The sequence below is a fragment of the Budorcas taxicolor genome, chromosome 14, assembly GCF_023091745.1.
Source record: "Budorcas taxicolor isolate Tak-1 chromosome 14, Takin1.1, whole genome shotgun sequence".
NCBI classification, from domain to species: Eukaryota; Metazoa; Chordata; class Mammalia; order Artiodactyla; family Bovidae; genus Budorcas; species Budorcas taxicolor.
Window position 1 is genome coordinate 40,491,145 of NC_068923.1, and position 26,081 is coordinate 40,517,225.

General features: G+C 38.7%; 1 protein-coding gene across 1 annotated transcript in view; it reads right to left on the bottom strand.

Moving 5' to 3' along the window:
- Window positions 1-26,081, bottom strand: part of ASPH (aspartate beta-hydroxylase) — a 185,983-nt gene that overhangs the window by 145,239 nt on the left and 14,663 nt on the right. The window contains exons 2-4 of the mRNA XM_052651843.1: window positions 10,213-10,362; window positions 9,427-9,471; window positions 7,942-8,010 (exon numbers count right to left, since the gene is read on the bottom strand). Of these exons, the coding sequence (XP_052507803.1) occupies window positions 7,942-8,010; window positions 9,427-9,471; window positions 10,213-10,362 (264 nt within the window). The remainder of the gene's footprint in view (window positions 1-7,941; window positions 8,011-9,426; window positions 9,472-10,212; window positions 10,363-26,081) is intronic.

Sequence of the window (26,081 nt, forward strand, 5' to 3'; positions counted from 1 at the left end):
AGTCCTCAAACTGCTTTCGGTTGTTCCAAACTGGAAATGCAGAGTAAGTATGTCCGTGCTAAGTTGCTTCAGTTGCATATGACTCTTTGCAACCCTATGGACCTTAGCCTGCCAGGATCCCCTGTCCATGGGATTCTCCAGGTAAGAATACTGGAATGGGTTGCCATTCCCTTCTCTAGTGGATCTTCCCAACCCAGGAATCGAACCGGCATCTCTTATGTCACCTGCATAGGCAGGCGGGTTCTTTACCAAAAATATAGAATGTAAAATTCCTTAAGAACTACATATACTCAAACTAACAATTACATTTTTGTCTTGTTTTGTTCCTAAAGCTTAAGAGACACAAGCTAGTAAAGGATTTCTATGATCAAACAGAAAATGACACAATAAATCCTTAGAAGATTAAGAACTATAACATATACAACAAATAAAATGTAAACGAGACCACTTTGATCAGCTTCAAAGTACTTTATACCAATTTGGCAAATATCTTTATTTTCTCACCAAAGCAAGTCGTGGGCACAAGTTGAAGGCTGTCACAGAAGTCAGGGGTTCACCAGTTACCTGGATTTTATCATCATCAGAGGCTTTTCAAAGGGCTGATCAGCAGGGGTACCAAAAAAATGGCAAAGGAAACCACATCCTTATTTTTCACTTACAAAAATTCAGCATAATTAATTTCTGTACATAAAGTGTACATTAGTATTGTGACAAAAAAGCAGTCTGATGAAAAATTAATGATTCTGAATATTTTTAACACACAAATTTCATTATTTACTACTCATAAACTGATCAAACATCTTCTAGAGTTAGTAGCAATGAAGCATTAAGAAACAAGACTGCCTTAAAAAATACATCTCAGACGCTGGACTAAAGGAATTTCTCTGAGAGTGAGGCTTAAGACTCTTTTTGAATTTAAACCTAACAAACTCTGATATGTCACAGTACTCAAATTCAAAGTGAAAAAACATGATAAATAGGACAAAGACAGCATAAACTTTCAGAAAGAACATTATTAAATCCTACTTGTTTGCTTCAAAATACTAACATTCCAAAATTAGAAGCTTTTGATTGTCAGAATCATTAACAGAATGAAGCATATTCCTTGAATAATTAGGAAAAGACAAACTAGGGTTATAATAATCATTTAAGCATTAGGAGATCATTGTCCAATGTACATGTGTGGTAAGTCTCACAGTCCTGTCTGACTCTTCAACCCCACGGACTGTACCCTACCAGGTTCCTCTGTCCATGGGATTCTCCAGGCAAGAATACTGGAGTGGGTTGCCATTTCCTTCTCCAGAGGATCTTCCCAACTCAGGGATCAAACAAACATCTCTTCTGTCTCCTGAATTGGCAGGTGGGTTACTTACTATTAGCGCCACCTGGGAAGGCCCCAATGTACAACACATGTATCTGTTTCCAAAAGGAGTTATGAATAATGCTTTTAAAAGTAAGATTAGCAAACTAGACAGTTTCCCCCAAAACATGTAAATATTAAGTCAAGGAGAAGTTGATAGGTTCTAGGGTTCTGATTTGAAATTTTACTTTCAGGCTCTTATTTTGACAGCCTGCAAGAGAGACTTCTAAAAAAGAAACTAAGTTGGTCATATTCCCTTCTGAAAAAAATGGTGAATAATCTACTTTCTGAAAGCAACTTGATTAAAAGGGAAAAAATAAGAATAGGTATTTGAAAAGTAGAAATTAAGTTAAATAAAATGTTAAAAAACACAAATATTTTCCAATGTTAAGCTCTATAAAGAACCAAAGCTAAGCTAAGTTTCACAGAGGCTCAAAAAGATGTAAAAACATGAATCACCACTCTCAAAAAGGGAAAAGAAACTAGGAGTCTTGGGTTTTATTGCTCTTAAGCTATAAGAGCTTTATTTGAGGTGGGAAATGAATGAAATCTCATTTTAAGAAATGCATGATATCTATGTCTAATAATACCATTGCTCTTGCTATCACTGACGCAAACGCATTTTAAATGAATTAATTCAAAGGTGTTTTTAAGGTTTTCTAATGGCAAAAATAGATTTTCAAAAAAAAAAAATTTACCACTTCAATGAATTTAATTTTAAAAACCATATTATACCTAAGCCAAAGTTGATGGCCAATTAATAAGGTAATATAGGAAAAAATGGAAAAAGACCATAATTTAGGATGAATAATTTTAATATGTACAACATTATTTAAGATACATATTCACATTTTCCTTCCTGTGTAATAAGCCTCCTTTAAGAAAAATACAAATTACTTTCTCTGGAAGTATATTTGGAAATGAAATTAAAAATAAATTTTGCTTTCATAGAGAGAAAGATTCAGACACACTACTATCTGAATACAGCAATTGAACTACCCTAAGGCAACAACATGGGGTTATTTTCAAAGCACCATGAATACAGAATTTGACACTGAAATCTGTTATTAATCCATCTGACAAATCAACCTAAACAAATTACAATAAAAAATATCAGCTTTTTAAAGAGCCATAATTTTACACATCAATCAAGTTAAGGATCAACAGAGAAGCATTGAAGGCATGAATCATGCTAGCAATATTTTTATAATCAATTCCACTGTAATCATCTTAATGAATAGCATGTTAGAAAGACAGGCAGCAAGGGTTAATCACAAAACAATCTATTAAGTTTCTGAATTTAGTTCAGTGAGCACATGAGTTGAAACAAAACAATACAGAAACCAATTATACTACCAAGAACATCATTCTCAGCACTTTGTGAACCACTAGGAGGAGAATGCTGCTTTCCTCAAGTGGGAAAGTCAAGCAAGGGACTAGTTAGGCGCTATACTGGGGGAAAGATCACATGGTTGCCTTGTATTGTCCCATCAAGCTGCCCCACTGCATGTTAAGCCCTGGGTGAGCGAAGGAAAGAAAGAAAAAGGAGACTGCTTCGGGGGTTCATAAGCCAGTGACTTTAGCCCCTGCATCAAAGTTATTGGTTATGTAAATCCAAGATGACGCAAGTCTTGCCCTGAACCCCTTCATTCTGTGACGTCCCATCAACGCCATCTGCGGTCTCACTTTCTTCTTCTTCTTCTTCTAGCATTTCAAAAGGAGTCATTATATCATAGAGAAATGAGAGGAAACCATAAAACCAATCTGAACTTTCCTCTGCTAAAATATTAAGGACTTCCTCAAGAGAATCAATATTTTCATTACTGCCATCTTTGGTCAGGCCTACATAAGGATAAAGGAAGAGAGAAAGAGAAAATGAGAGCAGTTAAGTGGAAAAAAGAAGTGTTGGAAGAGTGATCTCAAAAAAGGATGTGCATCATGGTCAAGGACATTTACAGAAAAGACATTTTGGAAAATAAAGAAATGGGCTAAGATGCACATCTTACAATCAACTCTCAATCATACGGACTAAAGGAAAGGCGGCTGGATCAATTTTCAGCCAGTCCCTCACTGGGTTTCTCATCAGAGAAGTGAGAACCCAAAAAATACAAAATTGCAGCAGCCAAAACTGACTCACCCACTTCAATGGGAAAAGTGAGTAAAAGTAATATGAGGATAAAAAGACACTTCTAACAAGCCCCACCTCTCCTCATTTAGCACCCAGATATTATCGAGAGTTGATTATACAAATATTTACATACATCAATAAATATTTACATACACCAATAAATATTCACTGAAAATAGAAACATTTGTTTCATCAATTTTTTTCCTTTTAGGAGCTGGAGTTAATTTAGGAAACTCTGGAATTAACATGATTAGCAGGCTTACTGTTCAGCTTCCATAAATGGGTACCAGTGTGCTCCAATTCTACCAGATAATCAACTTAAATTTTAACACTGTAAAATGTCAGCTTCATTATGCTATGATTACTTGACTCATGGTCCTATAATTCTGACAATTAAGAGTCAGCCAGAATTAATAACGATTCATTCAGCCTACCAATATGAAATGTGATCAGTCACCTGCACTGGGAACATTCCAGAGTTCTCTACTTATCAGCTCCTGAAATCAGCTTCTACTGCAAAGATCCCTGATACCTGTTATTTTCAAGTCTTGGCCCCCATTAGACCCCCATGATGGAAAGAAAGCAACAAATATATTGTTTTTATCATTTGCTGTCTTCCTGTGAAGAATTGGCTTTGAGTATGACTAGCCTCTTGCTTCCAGCAGGTCTCAAAGTCCACAAACACTGTCAATTTTTATAATTTTGACAGGGTGGAAAAAAAAAATCAGGCTGGAGGGTTCTGGCTGTAAGAAATGTGAGCATCCATGATTGTAGAGCTTTACAGGTTAGAACCACCTAATTCAGTATTCCTGGCTTTGGCAATACAAAATCTGTCCACAAAGCATAACTACCGGCAGGTAAGGGATAATAATAAGACAACTAGTCTAATATTAAAGGTTATAGTGAACTTTCTCTGTATTAGTCCACAGAAGAACTACACTGCACCATTCTTCATGTATCTGGGGTAGGGTGGGGGACACAAACTACAGTTGGTATTTAGATAACTTTTTGATCAATCCAGAATGTCTCTTCACTGAATTGAAGAGTTAACTAAAGCTATGAACAGAGATCTGTCTTCCCACTCAAGACTGGATGGAAATATCATTGTTTCTTCTTGTTCAAAAAGAAGCTACACATAGAAGCTGTATATTTAGAATAAATGGGCATCCCATGTGGCTCAGGCGGAAAGAGTCTGCCTGCAATGAGGGAGACCTGGATTCAATCCCTGGGCCAGGCAAATACCCTGGAGAAGGAAATGGCAACCCATTCTAATATTCTTTTCTGGAAAATCCCATGGACGGAGGAACCTGGCAGGTTACAGTCCATGGAGTCACAAAGAGTCAGACACAACTGAGCGACTAACACATATTTAGAATAAATATATTTCTTGTTCTCCATTTTCCAGTATAAGTAATTTCAAGTATTAAATATAAAATATAAAACTTTACTACCCCTCAGTATGACAGGCTGAAGTACACAACAAATGGACAGAAACATTTAAAAAAAACTAATTACCCAACTATGCAACCTTTCTGTGGTTCTTAAGATGAAAGAACTAGTCCTAAGAGAAGAGGAAAATATGTTCTGGGTACACAATTCTTTGTCTCTAAGAGAAGGCCTGAACCAAGGAGCAGGGTGTGAGTGCCTTTGACTGGGCAACAGCCAGCCTTCCCTTCTGCACACTCATGCACCTGTCAATCTACAAATATTTGTCAAGGCTCTACGAGTTACCTTCCCTTTTGTTCTCTAGTCATACCTGATGCCAGCTGAGTACCAGTCGCAGACAAAAGGATAACCATGTGTCATGTTACTCTAAGAAAACGTTACTCCTGAAGCAATGTTACTCTAAGAAAATGTTACTCAGTATTTATTCCTCTTTCCTATTGATTTCACTTGGGAAACATATTTTCAAAGAATATATTTTTGGACAGTATAACTTTCAATTATCCAAACCTAAATCAAAGACATTTATTTTAGGTAATGTGGCCACAAAACTAGGAAGCCATATAAACAAGACCAGGCTTAGAACATTTTCAAAGTATACCATAAGGGCCATGGCCAGAAATAAATAATAAAATGAATGATAGCTATTGATCTTGATATACTCATGTATTTCATTTTCTCTTTATATTTTAAAAGAAAAGCCAAACTTTGAAATGTGAAAGAAATGTAAATATGAATGTATACATATCCTGAAATGGATCAAATTTAGATATATGCAAATTTAAGACTCCAGGAAGAAATACTAATGAAATAAATGCCAAACCTATGGAAGTTCAGCATAACTAGGATTATTATCACACCTGCCCTGCCAAACTCTCACCTAATCTCTGACTTCCTCCTTTCATCCCTCTTGGGCATTCCCTCTGTCTTAATCCAAAGCTGTTATACTAGAGCTTCAGCTTCTCCAAGGAGAGCATATCCCAAGGTCTAGCTCTTTCTGGGGTACACAATCTGCTCCCCCATAATCTCTCCCTGACCATACAGAGCCCAGCAGCACCTGAGCCCCCCAAAATTCACCTGGTTCTTGAAATCACCCTCCAGTAACAGAGGCACAACTCAGCGACAACAACCTCACAACGTAGAAAAGAACTTTAGCCATAAAATTCAATTCCCATCAAGGTTGTAGATTCATGCAGAGAATCTAAACGCTATAGAATAAGGTTAGAGGACAAACAGTTCACATTCGATTCCTTCATCTTTACCAAAGCCACAATCCAACTGCGAATTAGTACACATAATACGGTAAAAGAGTGTGTCATAGCCTTTTTGCATGTAATGGTCAAATTACCAAATGAACCTTCACGTTCACCAACTGGGTTCTACTCCCAGTATATGATTCTTATAAAAAGATCAGGTTACCATTTGCCCATTCCACATACGTAGCTACCCACAAATGAGAATGTTCTAAATTACAGTTAAACTCTTAATGGCTGCTTAAAAATACCAAGGGGAAAAAATTTTTGAAATCTAAAATTCTAAAAATCAACTTATTAATGTGAATTTGAAGTAGAAATAAATATGTGCTATAGAAGATATATCATTTTAATTTTTAATAGTTGGTGTTTCCTAATAGACCAGATAGCTGATTTTAAGCACCTTAAAAAAAAATAAAAACAAAAAAACAACCAAATGTAGTAGGTGATATTATTTCTAAAACAAGGAAACTTGGCCCATATGAAGCTATTTTTAAAATAAAAAGCCCTGCTATTCAGAATTTGTCATTTACAGAAAAGTAATAAAATAGAGTAATTAACCACTTAAAGGCAAGCAAATCAGCATTGTTCTAAGTTTTATATGATTTTCTTTCTTTCACATGCCAAGGATTATAGTCTTCTGAGGACTTACTGTATTTACAGAAACCCAAATTTAGATATTTAGTGACAAAATTATATAGAAAATTCTATTATGGTTAAGACAGGAAAAGAAATTTCATGGGTACTGAAAGCTTTCACTGTTAAGTAGCAAATATAATTCTCACTGAGCAGTAACAAATTAACAAAGTCAAAATTAAAAACTTTTATTATATTTCATTAGTTACAGATGTAGTACCTCCCATTTTTTCATATCCATAAAATATACACAAAATTGTGCGAGAATTTCTTTATGTTATTATTCTATGAAGCTTATTATGCAATACCTTACCATATTTGCTATTTTTCTAAAGACTTCAGTGTAAAGTGTTTTGGTACACACTATGCTATATACTAAACAAAGGAAAAGATGCTGTTTAACAAGCAGAAATACATATCTCATCAGGCCAGATTATATAAAATTTGTATATTAAAATTAGCATCATCTTTTATAGCATAACTGCATGTTAAAATAAATGAAAAAATATCACCTCTTCATCACAAAAAACATCTCAATGATGAAGACAGGTATTTCTGGTGATAAAAAAGAAGGGTCAAGACTTAAAAAAAAACAAAACAAAACAAGAAATCTGGCCAAAGACTACTAGCTTATATTTTAATGTTACCTTCCAAACCTTCATAGGACATTTTGAGACGTTTACTACCACTACTTTATTTCAAAATGAATTCATGTAAGCTTTTAGAAATTCACACTTTCAAATGGACATGAAATATGTCAAATGATGCTAAAGAATGGCTGTAATTACCGTATCTGAAAACAGACTAGGACATTAAATTTTCAAATGCTACATTCAAAACATAAAGTGCTTTAAATCTAAAAACACATATAAAATGATATTACCAATTAAGAACATCTGTGCAAGAGCTGTATACTTATCTATTTGTAAAAGTAACTTGAAATGTGAGAGTTTAGGGAAAAATAATTAAGCTATTCATTTCATCCTAACAAGAATATATACTGTGGGAAAATATCTTCCATAAATTGTAAATGATTGACACAGACATTATTAACATTTAAATATTATTTTGCTTCCAATATTTTAGCGCCACTAACTTAAAAAAAAAAAATGTGTACTTGCCTAATAAAACTTTGGCATCATCCACATCAAAATCTCCATCACCATCAGCATCATAGATTCCAAGTTTCCCTACAAGAGGAGAAGCAGAGAAGGATATGGGAACAAAAGGAAAACCAAATTTAATAATGTGTTACTACTTCTTACAGTCCTGCATATTAGTTATTAATGCTACCAAGCAAGGCAACTCTTTGCTCCTTTCATTACAAAAAGCTATGCTAAATGATAATCTCACTTAAAAATGAAGACAGTTCACTTAGAGATAAGGAAACATTCACCTAACAAATATAAGAAATATAATTGAGATAATATTTTCTTTCAGGGCTTAACAATACCCTGATATTTAATCATTTCAGAATAATATTTTTAAATTTTATTGCTAAAAATATTTTAGATAAAATTTTCAACATATGTAAGGAACAATACGGATCCACTTCTAACAGTTACATGAAATTTAATGTTTCTACAATATAGAAGTTCCTCATATTATCAATCTTCAAAACTAAATACCCACAGAGTCTCAAAGACTATGTATAATTCACATCAAGTACAAGTACTAAAAATAAAAGGATAGATTTATAAATAAGGACTTATGACAAGCATCATGAATCAACCTTTAAAAAAGACTGTTCTGGAAATAAAGTATGTAAAACAAGCCTTTTGAAATTACAAAGGAACACTTACAGTTATCTTACTTAAAAACATAATTAGCACCAGTCACCTACTACTAAGGAAAAACAAAAAGAAAAGACTTAAAACAGACAAGCTGAAAAGCCAGTATTAGCAGAGACTTACTCCTTCAAAAACACTAAGTATGAATTTTAAGGCATAATAAAGTTCTATCATCTCAGAGCACTGTTATGTTCAGCATTTCAAATGTGAGGCAAATAAATTCAATTTCCAGAAACATCCAAAAATCGACATGATTTATAATTCATCACTGGATAATGGATGTGAAGAGGTATATTAATTTCACATTTTTAAACAATATTTTAAACCACATTCACAAATACAGTATCAGTACTAAAACACTAGTTGGCAACACTGCCACCACTTCTTATTAAAAAGTAAATTAAAACACTGCATAACAGCACGAAGAACTTTGGAAGTAGAATAGGTATGACCAACCTGGACCCTCCCAGAGCCCTTGTCCTACTTAGGAAAACATTTAACGTGCTATGTAGACGTCTGGTTTACAAAGCACACATATACTGAAAATGATAATAGTAAGAAAGATAAGGAAGTTATCATTTCTATACTTAAGAAAATATAAATGAAAAGCACTGGTCTGCAGTTGAGGCTACATACAGTACCGTTCAAATGACATTAAAAAAAAACAGAAACTCTGTACTTTCTGAGAAATTTAGAAGGGAAAATTGGTCCTATCACTTACATTCTGTAATGCAGGTGATAACTAAAATAGTAGCCTGAAGGTGCAGTTTTAGAGACTAACGCAAGCAGACTTAAAACTCGTCTCCACGAGCCTACCTTGAAGCACCTCTGACAAGTTATAACGGAAGTCCTTTGCCTTGGCTGCAGGCGTGTAAAAACACAAAATTGTTACTTGGCGCTTAAATACTCTGAAATTAACAATGATGACAGCACACAAATAAAAAATCAGTGAACTCTACATTTTTACATATTTACAATGTTGAATTTTAGGTTAGGTGAATTTTACCTCAATTACAAAAAAAAAAGATCAAGTGTACCAAAAGAATCATGAAAGTAAAAAAAAAAAAAAAAAATCATGAAAAACTGCAGTGATTATGGGGAGAGAAAGGGGAAAAGGAGAAAGAAGGAAGACAACTATCAGAAGTAACATGACAACTTCCTCCAAATGGTGTACAGGGAGGGTACACCTATACACGAACTCACACACACACTTGTCCTCCCACAATTTCAATGAGGACACAGAAGGGTATGCTTTGAAATGTTTTCTTTAAGTCAGGGTCTTGCTAGCTGTGTTTATGATCCATTCATGGGTCCTTGAATAAATTCAGTGGCTCATGACCTATTTTAAAAATTCATAATAGAACAAAATGGAATAGAAATGATAGACTATTGCATGTCATGGAAGTGTGTACTGTTTGATACAATTTTTCTGTGCAAACAATGTAAGTCTATTTTTATTTCAACAGATCATGTTCAAAGAAGTTGAAGCCATCACTCCAAGCTAACCCTGCTAATGTCCCCTTTTCCTCCTTCCCTACTGAGAACCGCTGGAAGGCTACAGAAATTAACAGTACTAATAAGAAACAACATGAAGACCCTCACCTAACACTTCTTCATAATCAACAAGATCAAACCAGACAACAGCTACTGATGTCCAGACTCCGAGCAGTGCGATGACCATAAACCACGTGAAAAATGAACTTCCAGAAAGTCCTCCTTTCCTCCCGTTCTTGAGTCCTCCCTGCTTTGTCTCTGTTAAAAAATAAAAGAGGGAAAATGTCATTATATAAGAAGAAAAAGCTTTATTGAACCTCTTTTCACTGAAATATTTCTCCAGGAATTTGATAGTGCTTACAAAGCTAAATCACTTCAAAATTAGTTGCCATTTAAATTCTTAAATCATGTTACACAAAGATTTTGAAAATGGAACAGACTTATGGTTTGACACAAAACCACATACCTAAGACGCTAATGTTGAAGTAATGAAAGAGATAAACTACTAATGACTATTTTTAAAATAAAAATTGAAAAATTGATATGTGTGTTCCAAGTTCTGTATCCAAACAACCTAAATAGAACCTCCTTCAAAAAGTTCAGAGTCTATTAACAGCTTAATAAAATCACAGAGGTAGCCAAAGCCTTTTTTCCTGCTCCATTTGGTTTCTGTAGAATCTGGAAAACTCTAACTGCCACAGAAAAAGCTTTCCCCAAAATGCTCCATATTCTTAGGCAGAGAGACACAGAAGGAAAGAAACTATTTATAGGAAATAGAGGTCAGGGAAGAAGAGAAGCCAAGTGGTACAGTTCAGCACTCCTTCTACATAGGATCCACTGGGACCCACAGACACGGGGGAAGGTTTTCAAATCGGTCTGGATGCAGAAACACCTTTGTAAGGTCCTGTTCACCAGAACTGTCATGCGTCCCATTTGATACACTTAATATACTTTATGTTGTTGTTCAGTCCCTAAGTTACGTCCAACTCTTTGCAACCCCATGAACTCTAGCTCACCAGGCCCCTCTGTCCATGGCATTTCCCCGGCAAGAATACTGGAGTGGGTTGTCATTTCCTTCGCCAATATTTATTTTAGAGGATTCTATCAACGTCAATCAAGTTTCCTAACTTACAGGGTTGGAGGGCGGGGGATAAAACAGGAGCTTGAGATGAACACACACACACTACTATATACAAGATAAACAACCAAAAAGGACCTGCTGTATAGCACAGGGGACTCTACTCAATATTCTGTGATAAACTGTATGAGAAAAGAACCTGAAAAAGATTGAATATATGTATATGCATAATTGATTCACTCTGCTGTATACCTGAAACACAACATTGCAAATCAACTAAACTCCAATAAAATTTAAAAAAAAAAAAGCTTCCTAACTAACTGAACAAAATTAAATAGACATTAAAGACAGCCTAACCCAAAGGAGTTAAAGCAATAATGTGCTGATGGAAGAAAGTGCCTAGAAAAAACTTGAATATAGCAAGAGTAGACATAAGAACTTGAAAAGAATGGCTGAAAGCCATTTATGATTGATGCTCATTGGTGAGCAGACCTTAACTATAAAACTTATAGTCCTTAACTATTAAAATAATCTTTTAGTACAAAGTAATAATGACATTCAAATTAATTCTGCCATTAAACCATTGTTTCAAACTGTTTAACAGTGCAAAAAATGTATAACAAATTTTGGAAAGATTTTTATTCAATTTTTTTTAATAAAATGGATTTATCGCTTAAAAGGTAAAGGTCAAAGAAAGGGTAAATGTTACTTAGCTAGGACATGAAATGATTAGCATTATTTTATCCATCCCTTCATAACATCAAATACATGATATATTACTCCAGTAGCATCAACCTCTTTACTGTTATTATTTACTAATTCCATGAAGGAACAAAACAGTAAATTATAGAAAGGTGTCTTTTCTGAACCATTGTTTTAGTGGAACTTTTAACTGACACCAAATAACACATTCTTGATGTGTCACTTTGCAAATACGGTGTGCTTAGTCCCAAAGGGCAGATCAGTTTCTGTCCAACCAAACTAAAAAAACCATAGTAAGATAAACCCTTCTAGAGAGTTTAAAACTCCCCAAGCATATCTGAAACTAGTACCCTGTTCCAAACATATTCTGGAAAAACATCCAGTAGTTTGTTCTTCTTTTCTTAGATTAATGAAGATAGGGCTAGGGACAATCAGAAATTTGATTAAGGAAAGGCAAAATAGAAGATGTACCCCAGCATCTGGTCAGTTACGTAACCGGAACTGTAACTAAGTGAATTACAAATCAACCATTTAATGAGCTTTGGTAAGCATTATTTTAGGGATTTCATATTTATACTCCAAGACTGTATACACATTTAAAGTTTTACAAAACCATAAAAGCAATTCATCAAACTGATTACTTTTTTGCATTACAGAATATCATCCCCTTGGAGCCAAGAACTGTTATAAAAGTGGGTCAGAAGTAATAGCTGACTTTGCTTCACTCTGTGGATTAAGCAATCCATGGAGAAGGGGAGAAGTGCCTTAAAAAAGAACTAAAAATCAGAAACAGATCTCATATTCTTCTTTAACAGGATGGTCAAGAGATCCATTTTCACCATTTATTTAAAACAGTGTTCAAAGCAGAGAGACTCATATTCTCCACACTAATAATAGAACCCTTCCAGTGACTGCTTAGGTAGCTGAGAGCTGGAAGCAGTTTCAACATGTCTATTTTATGTTTCTTAAACACATTTTTGACATAATAAGCCAATACAACTTGCCTTCCATTAAAAAGAATATCTTAATTCACAAAGAAAAGCAAAAACAAACACATACGAAAATGTAAATCAACACACCATTAAAGAACAGTTGAAGGTTAATGATTCAATTTGAAAAAAGCAAAATAAAATCCCAAAGTCCTTTCTTTACATTTATTGTCTGCTTCACAAAAATTAGGTCCATTTCCACATATAAGGCTCTGCTCCAGCCAACTAAGTATGTTCATTAACACAAGACAGAAATCATAAAGCCCTTAAATTCCCTAAAATTTACCAAAATTTTACATGAAATCTAAATGCACACAATTCTTTTAAATCACTGTAATTAAATTCTAAGACCAAGACAAACCACTTGTTCATTTATCTGAAGTTTGTAAAATGTTGTCTCTGATATTACAATACAATAAAAGATATTCTAGGTTAAGACTCTAAAACTTAACATTGATATTAAAGACAGATTGGCCCATGAAAAATTAAACTACTTGAAACACTGAGATCTCCAGGAGTTCAAAATGGAAAGCATAGAAGATGCAGTCAAGCACTTAGCCAAAAATATCTGAACAGCACACAACTGAAAAATCAAGCTGAAAACTGCCGTCTAGCTTCCAAACCACTTTTAACCCAAAGAACAAAAATATAGCTTTACCTTCTGCCATTTTGATTTCTTCAATCCATGAATAATATATATGGAAGGAAAAAAAAACCAAAGCCCTGTGAGCAGGTATCAGGCACGACACAGGCCCTTTGCTTCTGGCGCTGTGGACAGGCCAGCAGTTCCTTGGGCAAGGCCTCTAGAGCTGAAATTGGACCTGATTGCAAACTCTGCTCACCAGTTATTTTTAGAGGCCTCTTCCTCAGGGCCAAATACTGCTAATCACTTAGGCTGAAATGCTCTGCTAAGAGTACAACAGCCTTTCTCCCACTTCTGGGATCCCTTTTGGGTTGATCCTATTCCCCAACTCCAAAACCTAAAAAAAAAAAAAAATTCAACCATGCTTAAAAAAAAAAAAATGAACAAATGTGCTGCCAGTTTGGGTTTTCTGGAATCAGTCTTAAGTGCTTTTAGCCAAATACCAAATCATTCAAAACTGAAATAAGTCTTGCTATAAAATGCGGCCCCATGCCCAGCAACAGCTTGAACTGACCCTTGGGAATCTAACCCAATGCCTATGTGAAAAATCCATTATTTAGTTTGTCCTAATGAAACAGAGCCCTAAAAGGTAAGAAATGAATCAATGCTCTAGAATTCTGAATCACAGACAATACCTTCCCAAGACTATCACAGACAATACCTTCCCAAGACTAATTCTGCCAACAGCAAAAGTAAAGTAACAATAAAAAATTGTTTCCTAGAGAATAGGGAAAGAGAGCTGGGGAGGAAGACATGGTAGGCAGGGGGATTAGACAGGGAAAGAAGGAACTCTTCACCAGTAAGAGAGTCATCTAGGAAACACTAGATAAATCATCTCAGGAAACTGGAAAGAGATTGCATAACTGTATTCTGATTTTTTTCCAACTTCTCCCTACCCCCCTCTCCAAATATTCTCTTCTGGGAAATAAAACCAGCCCAATTTATTCACTGATTTAAGATTTGTTATTGTCTTTCAGTTGCTAAGTCATGTCTGACTCTGTGACCCCATGGACTGCAGCACACCAGCCTTCTCTGTTCTCCACTGTCTCCTGGAGTTTGCTCAAATCCATGTGCTAGTGGTAAAGAACCCACCTGCCAGTGCAGGAGACACAAGAGATATGGGTTTGATCCCTGAGTCAGGAAGAACCCCTGGAGGAGGGCACGGCAATCCACTCCAGTATTCTTGCCTGGAAAACCCCATGGACAGAGGAGCCAGGTGGACTCCATAGGTCCATAGGGTCTCAGAGTTGGACACGACTGAAGCAACTTAGCAGGCAAGCACACACATGTCCACTGAGTCCGTGATGCTATCTAACCACCTCATCCTCTGCCACCCACTTGTCGTATTGCCTTCAATCTTTCCCAGTTTAGCAGCTCACAGACTTCATCAGAGCTCTGATCAATACACTAAATTAATTTAGCACATGTATCCAGAGCGAGGCAGCAACCTTTCAAAGTTGTTTATGAGTCTTGAATTTTTTCAGTCAAACTGAATACTTCACACACAAATGAAACAGATCAATGTCCTGAAAAGGAGTCAGCACCTATGATGCCAATATTCAATGGCCCAGAGCCTGGACAGAGTGAACAGAGCAGCAGAGACATCTAAGCAAAACTGACCAGGGTCTTAGGTGCCCTGACCAAGAGCCATTCCTCCCTTCAAGGATCTGTCCTGCTGAAGTCAGTGCTGACTAAAATGTTGAATGATAAAGAATCATCTGTTGATAGGGGTTTAAGACAGATCACCAACTATCATACAGATTTCCTAGACAAATATTTCAGAAGCTTCTTTTGTTGTTTTCAGAGAGGAAGTGAGAGTGACTGGAGGCCCTTCTTGGGAACACTGGAAACGAAGCCATCACACTTACATGTGCATAGCCCATTTCAGACTCAAGAGACCTTAATTCAATTAAAGTTTCAAAACCTTTGATTTGAGGGTAGTCATCAAACATCTGGGCCTCCATTTCCTTGCCTATTAAAAGTGTCTTGGAGAATTTTTGTTTTGTAAGTTTACTAGTATCATCTTTTTCTAGATTCCACATATAACAGATGTCATACGATATTTCTCCTCCTCTATCTGATTTACTTCACTCAGTATGACACTCTCTAGGTCCACCTATGAAGATGCAAATGAATGAACTTAATGAGGCCAGGAGAAGGGATAGTTAGAGACTTCGGAATGGACATGTACACACTGCTGTATTTAAAATGGATAACCAACAAGGACCTACTGTATGGCACAGGGAACTCTGCTCAACGTCACGTGGCAGCCTGGATGGGAGCGGAGTTTGGGGGAGAATGGATACATGCATATGCATGGCTGAGTCCCTGAGTTGTTCATCTGAAACTACCACAACACTGTTAATCGGCGATCCCCCAATACAAAATAAAAAGTTTAAAGTTCAGGGCGAAGAAAAGTGTCCTGGCACAAAGGAGGCCTGCAAATATCTGCTGAAGTCATGTGTACGGCACAGTGTGATTGGCGCCATCTGGACTCACACACAAGTCTGCTCAGCCCCAGTTTACAGCTCTTTTCATGGCCCTGGCCTGCCACCAAGCCTGCAGAGGCTGCGAGGGCTTCCTCTCTCCCTTTATGGGCCTGGGCAAGGCCCTAATTCCAGGTCTGGGGCCAAACGTTAAACCGAGACAAGAATCACAGCTACTAAGTGTGGGTACGCCTCACCCCTGAGGAGCCTTCCATACAGCTCCAAATAACTCTTCTCCACAAATCTTTACCACATATACTTACACACCCTAGAGTTAACCTTCTCCTTGTTTCTTGCAACAGTTTTACAGGTATTGCAATAAAATATCTTACCTCCTCAGTTTCACAATAATGGCAGACCTGTTATTCTAGATAGGGCCGTTAGGATGAAATCTCTCTAAAATAACATTGCTTAAGGAAAAAGAAACCTTGAATTCCAAGTAACTATTTCTTATAATTGTTGCTTGATTGCTAAATTGTGTCCAACTCTGCAAACCCATAGACTGTAGCACACCAGGCTCCTCTGTCCTTCACTATCTTCTAAAGTATGCTCAAATCCATGTCTGTTGAGTCAATGGAACTATCTAACCATTCCATCCTCTGCTGCCCTTCTCCTTTTGTCTTCAATCTTTCACAGAATCAGGGTCTTTTCCAATGAGTTGACTCTTTGCATCAGGTGGCCAAAGTATTGGAGCTTCAGCATCAGTTCTTCCAGTGAATATGTGGAGTTGATTTTCTTTAGAATTGACTGGTTTGACCTCTTACAATAATAATTCAATTTTATAAAATCTTTTAAATAAATAAAATTTGCATATAGCAAATCACGTCTTTATGACCCTAGCAAAGAGAAATGAAGTAATATTAACTATTCCTTGTAATAGCTGCTGGAACTAATAGCAAAACTCCTAGGTTCAAGCAAAGACTAAACTTCTACAGTGTGCTCTGAGATTATAACTGTCAGCCTGACATCACTGGAGACCACGAGAGCCAAGACCTATGTCCATGGAGTCCAGTGCTCTTCCTGGCTCTAAAACTGAGCAGGTGAAAACCCATCAGGATTCCCACAGGGCAAGAGTGATGACTTCCTCCAAGCCATCCTCCTCATGGCTTACCCAATCACCTAGCACTTACAGGGGTGCTGCTCAAACCAGAGTCACCTGGAGGACCCGTCAACACAGATTGCTGGGCCCACCTCACAGTTTCAGTTCTGTAGGTCTTGAGTGGAGCCCAAGATTATGCATTTCTACTGATAACAAGGTGATCTGATGCTGGTCCAGGGACCACAGAAAAAGAGAATCACTGCATCCCTAATTCTCAGGGTCTGGAACAAGGGACTGAATCTGCCTTGTTCATTAATGTACATTTGCCTTGCACCTATTTGTTAAACAAGTAGGTAAATTCTTTCTCGAATCCTTGCTGTCACAGAGTAATCGAACTTCTTCCTGCTAACACTTTAGAAATAAGGGAGCAAAAGGGACCCAATAAATATTCCAATAAAGGCCAGGTCACTTCAAGCTTCCTCATCTCCAGGAATTTAATGATCCTAAAATTCATTCGTAAGAGGAAAAGATCTATAAATTATTAAGAAAGAGAAATCAGGGGAAAAGTCCAGTAGTTCCCAAACACTGGTGATGAACCCAAAATGGTCTAGGACCAAGACCTCATTGCTCTATGTCAGACCAAGTCCTCACTGATCAATCCTGGCTGAACAACACCCAGCTTGAGCACAAGAAGACCCGAGCATGAAGGACCTGTGTAGTCCATTTGTCAGCCCGCTGGCCAGACGCCTGAAGCACCTAACACCTAAGGCACCCGACACCTCTCCCGACTGACCCTGTGGAAAAGGCATGAGAGACTGGAGGAGTGACAAGGGGCTGCCATGGGTTTTAGAATTCAGTAAAACAAAATGAAGAAAGCTGTTTCCATTCGCATCAGGATAAATGAAGAAAAGAGAAATAATTAGCAGTAACTATCTAAATCAGCTCCCGAACAATTTTTGGAAACTTTGTTAATCTTTGGAACCCCAAGTTGGGAACCACTGCCCCAACTTATACTTCTGTCTGGATTACTGCTGATTCACTGCAGAGAGAACAACTGTATCAGAGCGCAGGCCCAGCAACCCCACCTAATGACTCTGTGGTAGACCAGAACTCCACTAGGAAGAAGCTAAAAATACAACACAAATGGGAGCTAATCCCAAATGCTCATGCCAGGCCTAATGAGCAAGTTCTTAAAGTTTCATTAGTTCTTTCTACAGAGAATTTAATAAAGAGAGAAGACTTAGAAGCAAAAAACACCCCCAGCTTGTCAATCATTTATCTTGTGTAGGTAACAGCTATTAGTATGGTACTAAAATTTGGTCTCCTGTTGAATCTAGAGTGGTAAAAGGTATTTTTAAAAAAGCAAGTGGTGGTGTCCATCAGTAACTCTGAGGTGATGAAGGTTGTTTCAAAAAATAACAAAAAAATGTTCTGTTTTTTTTTTTTTTTTTTCAAAACTAAAAACAACAGAAAAGCATAACCCTACTTACTTATGTAGCTCTAAATCCGAGGCAATGAGACTAGGTCACAAAGCCATCATCCGTGACCACCGCCGATTTACAGCTGTGTCCCTGAGGACTTTTTGACCTTAACCCATTTAGATAGCAAAAGATCTGCAGCCATCCTTCCCAAGAGCCCACACTTTCTAGGGTGAAAGAATTCAGCATTTATAATAAAGTGACCAAGAGATGCAAGAAGGAAGTAAAGAAAAGCATTAGCAAAAACTATAAGGAAAGCTCAGGCTTCCCTGGTGGCTGAGAAGGTCAAGAATCTGCCGGTGATGCAGGAGATCTGGGTTCGATCATCTGGGTCAGGAAAATCCCCTGGAGGAGGGAATGGTGACCCACTCCAGTATTCTTGCTTGGAGAATTCCATGGACAGAGGAGCCTGGTAGGCTACAGTCCATGAGGTTGCAAAGAGCTGGACATGACTGAGCGATTAACACCTTCACATATAGAAAACTCACGTGATAAATTATAAAACATATGCATTTTAAAAATTACAAGAAAAAAAGCAGTTGATGCAATTGTGTATCACAATATTCTGGGGACAAGCTTCAACCCTTTACTAAATAAGTTAATAATAATGAAGCTGATAAAACATAATAAATTAAAGCAAGAATGCCTGTAATTGTAAATTGCATAGTAAAGAGTTAACTTTACCCAAACAGAGGTCTGGCTTTTGCCCTTGTCTACTTGGAGGTCCCCGACATGTCCTACCCGATAGGAGTGATTGGTTTGCTTGGGGGCTTTGGCCAGTGGACAGTCTAACAGTGTGATGTGCAGACTGTATGACTATATATATCAGTTAGGGGCAGCCATGCTCTCAGTATGTGATGTTGTTTAGTCACTAAGCCATGTCCAACACTTTTGCAATCCTATAAACTGTAGCCTGCCAGGCTCCTCCGTCCATGGGATCTTCCAGGCAAGAATACTGGAATGGGTTGCCATTTCCTTCTCCAGGGGATCTTGCCAACCCAGGGATGGAACCCACGTCTCCTATGTTGGCAGGCGGATTCTTTACCCCTGAGTACCAGGGAAGCCCGGTAGGTGATGAAGCCCCAGTAAAAACTCTGGGTACCAAAGGCTTGGATGAGCTCCCCTAATTGGCAATACTCTACATAGACTGCAAACTGATGTCTTTGAGGAAAATGGGAACTTTGTGTTCAGAACCTTCCCACTTTGCCCTGAGTCTCATCCTTTGGCTAGTTCTAATCTGCAGTCTTCCACTGCAATTCAATTGCAATGGTCAACAGAGCACGAAAGAGGAAAGTTACCCAGTTCTGAGTTATTCCCACAAACTATCAAGCCTGAAGGCGGCTGTGGGGACCTCCTAGGCTGGCCTCCTAGTGGCCAGCTGGTCTGAAGTGACAGTAGCCCTGGGGACTGGCCCACCGTCAGCCGAGCTGAGCAGAAGCACAGAGAAGCAAGAAGGGCAGCTGCAGAGAAAAGGCAGCAATTACCAAGCAGTGTGCACTCCCCTACCCCACACACCACCGTCACCTCCTCCCACCTCCTGCAAGATATCCTAGCTTCCTTCACCCGACGAGGGCAGGAAGAGAGAACCAGGGTATATACCATCATGCCAGCATTTCACTCAAAAAGGCTGACTGCCAAGCAAGGGATCTGCAGGAGCAAGAGAGGGTGGGGGGCTCTGCCAGGAGTGGATGTCCCAGAGGGCTGGAAGGTCCCACCAGACCTTCCAAAGAACTCACAGGGGAAGCGTTTGGCTGCCTGTCCATGGGGTCTCAATGAGTCAAAACAGGACTGAGCGACTTTCACTTTCACCTATTGTCAACCATGGACAGTTGATCTTATCAACCAACAGGAGATTGACAGGGACCAATGAGAAGATAGAAGATGGCTTTCCCTCTCTCTGTCTCCCATCCCCACCACTCCCAACAAACTAGAGCCTGGAAGAGACAAGAAGGACACTGCCCCAAAGCAGACCACACGGAGAGGATGCAAACATCACTTCTCCCACTACAGGCCCTTCTGCCTTCCTGCCAACAGGAGAGGAGAAATTCTGCACTGAAAATGAGATCATACTTAAAGCAGACAGACTTCCAGAAATGCAGAGTGACTGGGGTGCTAAGGAATCCACCCCAGAGATGGTCAAGAGCCTCTGCTACCCAGAGATTAATCTAGTCCAACTAACCACAGTGACTGGAAGAAAATGAAGCTTCATGATAACACCCTGCCAGACAAGCCTACTAAAGAGAGCAGCTATAAATGTGGCTGCATATTAGGCTGACACACAAAAAGCTGCCAGTATTCGACTATTTGGAGCCCACAAAAATGGCTATTTCATAGGATTCGAACAAACAATACATGAATATTTGAAAAATATTTTATTACAAAAATTTCCCAACACACAACAATGCTGAAAGAATTTTATGTAGAATATTCGTATGCATATCACTCAGTTGCGATGATTAACATTTTATTATCTTGCTTACGTTATGTCTATTCATTCCTCAATATTCATTCATGAATCCATTTTACACATCTAACACATTTCAAATTAAACCTATAGACACTAACACACTGCCCCAAGTATTTCAGCTCCTACATCATAAACCACAATCCAATATTTATCGTTTCACATACAATTTACATAAAATGAAATGCCCTAATTTAAAGCATACACTCCCTGAGTTTTCACAAAAATATACACCGTGTAACCCAAATCTCTTATCAAGACACAGGACATGGAGGCCCTTATCAGCCAAATTCCACAGCAACCCCAAGCCCAGGGACAGCCCCACTGTTTCGCTTTTTTATCCCCTGTAGGTTAGTGTTGCCTGTTCTTGAAATGTCATAAAAATGGCATACCTGGTATATGCTTGTTGGTGTAAGGCCTGTCTCCCTGAGCTTTACATTCTGAGGGGCCACGTATGTTATAGGCAGGGGTACTGCATGGCTTCCTGTTGCTAGGAAGTATTCCGTTGGACAAATACACCTGAGTATACCAGAGTACTCTCCCACCGATAGAAGTCTGAACTGTTGGCGGGACTTGAGTATTACAAACAAAGCTGCTGGGAATATTCTTGTGCAAGAACATTGCTTCCATATTAGAAATAAAAGCTTGTGCTTCTCCTGGGAAATAAATACCTAGGAGTGGAATTGCTGGGTCACAGGGCGCAGGAACACTCAGTATGGTAAGAAACTGCCAGATCTTTTACTCAAGTGGTTCCACCATTTTATATACCCACCAAAAATGTGTAAGAGTTCTTTTGTTCTAAGATGTTGTCAACATTTGCTGTGATCATTTCTTTTTAATTTTAGCCACTCTGATGAGTATGCAGTGGTATCTGTTGGTTTAATTTGCATTCCCCCAAGGGCCAATGTTCCAGCACTTTTCTCGTGTGCTTACTAGCCATTTATTTCTTTTCTGTGAACTGTCTACTCAAATCTTCCGAACATTTGCCTATTTTTAAAAATGTTTTCCTAAGCTGAACTGTAGGACGTCTTTGTATTGCCTGGACAATAGCCCTTTAACAGACAACATGTGTTACAAAATTTTCTCCCAGGCTGTGATTGTCCTATTCCTTATCTTAAAGCATCTTTTAATGGGTAAAAGTTTCCCATTCTGATGATGTCTTAACTCGTTAATACATTAATAAAGTTAATGTATTAATTTTCTATGTATTTTAAATATATCACCAAATCGGAAAATGTTACTTAAACCTTGACAGGGTTTCCAGTCTTACATTCTGAAATGTGACACTGATTTCAGCACTTTTACACAAGCACTGTGTGTGTAACACAAACATTCACAGAAGCCACGTTACTGGCTCAAAATCCGTGCCCATGAGGACAGTCCTGAAATCAAAGTCCAGGAATGTCAATTAAATGTCTGCTAGCCACAGGCATCACAGAGGTAAAAGCAAGAGGACTTTGGTCATTTTAAGGAATATTTTCATTAGCTCCAATGCGTCACAGAAAGTTTCCAAGCTAGCTGTTTTTCCCTCAGATTTGACGGGATGGACTAAATCTAATTCCTCTGCCACCCAACAGCCCTGCCAAGACTGGGACCTCTTCTTTCAAAAACTAGTGTACTTGTGTTTTTATCTACATGTTTTCCCCCAACTGCTCATGACTCCATATTTAAATTACCCATCTGTTGTGAAGGAAGAAATCAGCTTCTCTTTACTGTGATTTTTCACCGTATCCACCTCCTAAGTGCTACAGAATATCACAAAAAGCAACATATTTTAGGGGAAAGGCATGTAGTTTACCCATGAGACCTTGTGGAATAAAATCTATCTTAATTTTTTAAATCTTTTAAATAAAAGAGACATCAACAATTCAAAGGTAGAGCGGGCTGTTTGAAGGATACTACTGGAATAAACTAGGAAGGTTTGAATATAGACTTAAATCAGTTAACAGTGCTATAAGTAGCGTTAAACCTCCTGAGAGTGCTAATTATATTGTGATTACGTAGGCACATATCCTTGTTTTAAGGGAAAACATGCTGAAAAATTCAGGAATAAAGCATCATGATTTAATTAAACAGTTCAAAGGCAAAATGAATCAATAAAATGGTGTGTATGTATCTAGAGTGACCTATAGAAAATGCAAAGCCATCAAAACAACTAGTGAATCTAAACAAACTTTTCTTATAACTATCTTGAAGGTTTGAATTTTTTCACACTAAAGTTGGGAAAATCCAGATTTCCAGGCCCATTTCTAGTCCTAAAGAATCAGATATTCCAGATAAGGTATTCCAGACAAGGGTTAAGAATGTGAAAAGTCTCCCCCCAGGTTGATTCATGATTGGGTTCTGGATAAGAAAAAAATTGAAAAATTTTAAAACTTCAAGTTTTAAGGATGCTTCTGGAGACCCTCAGAGAAATCTGATCAGAAAGTACATTTAGGTAATACTGCATCAGTGCTGCCTTTATGATGACTCAGACGGTAAAGAACCTGCCAATCTGCCTGTAATGCAGGAGACATAGGTTTGATCCCTGGGTCAGGAAGATCTCCTGGAGAAGGGAATGGCTACCCACTCCAGTATTCTTGCCTGGAGAATCCCATGGACAGAGGAGCCTGGAGGGCTACCGTCCATGGGGTCACTCGGCTGAGCCACTAACACTTTCACTTTCACCATGTCCTTAGGAGGGCTCAGGGTAGGAAGCAGTTAAGCCAATTAAACTGTCATGATGTTACCTTCAAAGAGGTCCCAGAGACAGACAGACAGACAGACAGAGAGATGAGAAAGGAAGGAAGATCAATACACAGAGACAGCAAACGTGCCCAACTGCCAACAGTTGGCAAGTCCAGGTGAAGAGCATACAAGCCTTTCAATGGTCTGAACTTTTGCTGTTAAAAAGGTTTAAAAGTTTCCAAACAAAAGGTTAGATAAATATAAAAATAAAAACAAAATTGAATTGATTTTAAAATAAATGGAAGGAAGGAAGGAATGAAAGAATAAGTGAAGTCAATGATCAAGTCCTAAACCCAACAGTAATGGAAAGAACACCAATTCCACGTCTGGCCTCCGATTTAGGACAAACCAGAGGGAGAATGCTCCCCACTCCACGTCTCCTCCATGCAGGTTCTACCAACAGATCTCTACCTGCTCACTGGCTATTTCCACTGGATGCCCTGGGTTTCACCTCTGATTCATCTGGGATTATAAGCCTAACTACTCTGAATGGGGGGTAGGGGGGAAGGCTCCATCTGAGCCACCATCCCCTGGGTTCTCGCCCCTACCCCACACTCACCCCAAGATCTCACCCGAAAGGCACTTCCTCCCACCAGTCATCTCCACCACTACCCCTCTGAATAAGCACTCCCCCAAATTCTGGATACAACCCAACCTATGCAGAGTGGGATGGTCCCGTCCCTCACTCTGGTCCCCAATTACACTAACACACAAGGGGATTCCTAATCAGACACATCAAGCAGGCAGCACCCTCTGAGACCACAAGCAATTAAAAAAACCCAACCCAAACAAAACAAAACATTAGGCCTTCTTGAAAATACACCTACTGCTTCAAGCCTGTCCCAGCTTATCCTCAACAATGAGCTGACTCTGCAGAAGTGTGCGACCCTGTCCACCCTCCCTATGATGTCCCTTTCCCTTCCAGGACTAACTGCCCTCCCCTCTGTGCTCTTGAAATTGACATCGACCCATGAAATCGGTAATGCGCAAATGAACGCAGTGCAGTCGTCAGTTGTGATCCACACTCTATCACAGGAGCGATGCTTTGCCATCTGAGACACCGGGTGATTCTCAGAGATGGTGTTAAACCCTTGGTGGAGTCAGGAAAAATAACGAGATTGTATCCTGACCACTTGTCTAGAACACTCATCAAAATGCACAATGAGACACTGAACCTGTATACCTGCAGTGTCTCCCACTGTCCATGGCTTTCTTCTCTATCCACTGAAAAATGATTTTTAATTCTAGAATTTGCTTGGGATTGTCATGAGACATCAGTTTAGAGCTGGCCTGAATATAAAACAGGCCATTGGTCCCTTGAGTTTCCTTGTCACCTCTTCTAATTTGCAGGATTCCCCAGAGTATAAGTGCCCAGAAAATGTTAGCGGGGACTGCGGTTTTGAGAGTCCTGAAAAGCCTCAGCTGGTTCGTATTTTAGTCTTCCTTTCCCTACTCCCTGACCACACGCACACTTCATCCATCCAACAAGTATTTACTGCTCTGTGGCCCAAAGGACAGTGACCTTGCCAGGGGCTGATGTTAAATCTGTTCTGACCGCTGTCTCTGCTCCTTGCAGAGAACAGCACCTGGACAGAGTAAACCACATTAACTTCACTGGACGATTCACACACACACACAATAATGTAAATATAAATGTTTTTGTGCCATCTAGATGGTAAAAATTGAATTGATGCTTTCAAACTATGGTGCTGGAGCAGACTCTTGAAGAGTCCCTTGGACAGCAAGGAGATCAAACCAGTCAATCCTAAATGAAATCAACCCTGAATATTTACTGTAAGGATTGATGCTGAAGCTCCTATACTTTGGCCACCAGATGCGAAGAGCTGACTCATTGGAAAAGACCCTGATGCTGGGAAAGATTAAGGGCAGGAGGAGAAGGGGGTGGCAGAGGATGAGAAGGCAGGTTGGATGGCATCACTGACTCAATGGACACGCGTTTAAGCAAGCTCCAGGAGGCAGTGAAGGACAGGGGAGCATGATGTGCTGTAATCCATGGGATCACAGAGTCGGACGTGACTGAGCAAGTGAACGACAGAAGGTAAAACAAATCTAACGCACTCCCAGGTGGCACTAGTGGTAAAGAACCTGTCTGCCAATGCAGGAGACATGAGATGCAGGCTCAGTCCCTGGGTCAGGAAGATTCCCTGAAGGAGGGCATGCAACCCACTCCAGTATTCTTGCCTGGAGAATCTCGTGGACAGAGGTCTGGCAGGTGGCAGTATGCTGGGTTGCAAAGAGTCGGGCATGACTGAAGTGACTTAGCAGCAATAGCAGCAGCATTCTGAAAACAAAACCAGACCACAGGCTGGTTCTGGGTGAGGGACAGGAATGACCAGGGCAGGTCCAGCCA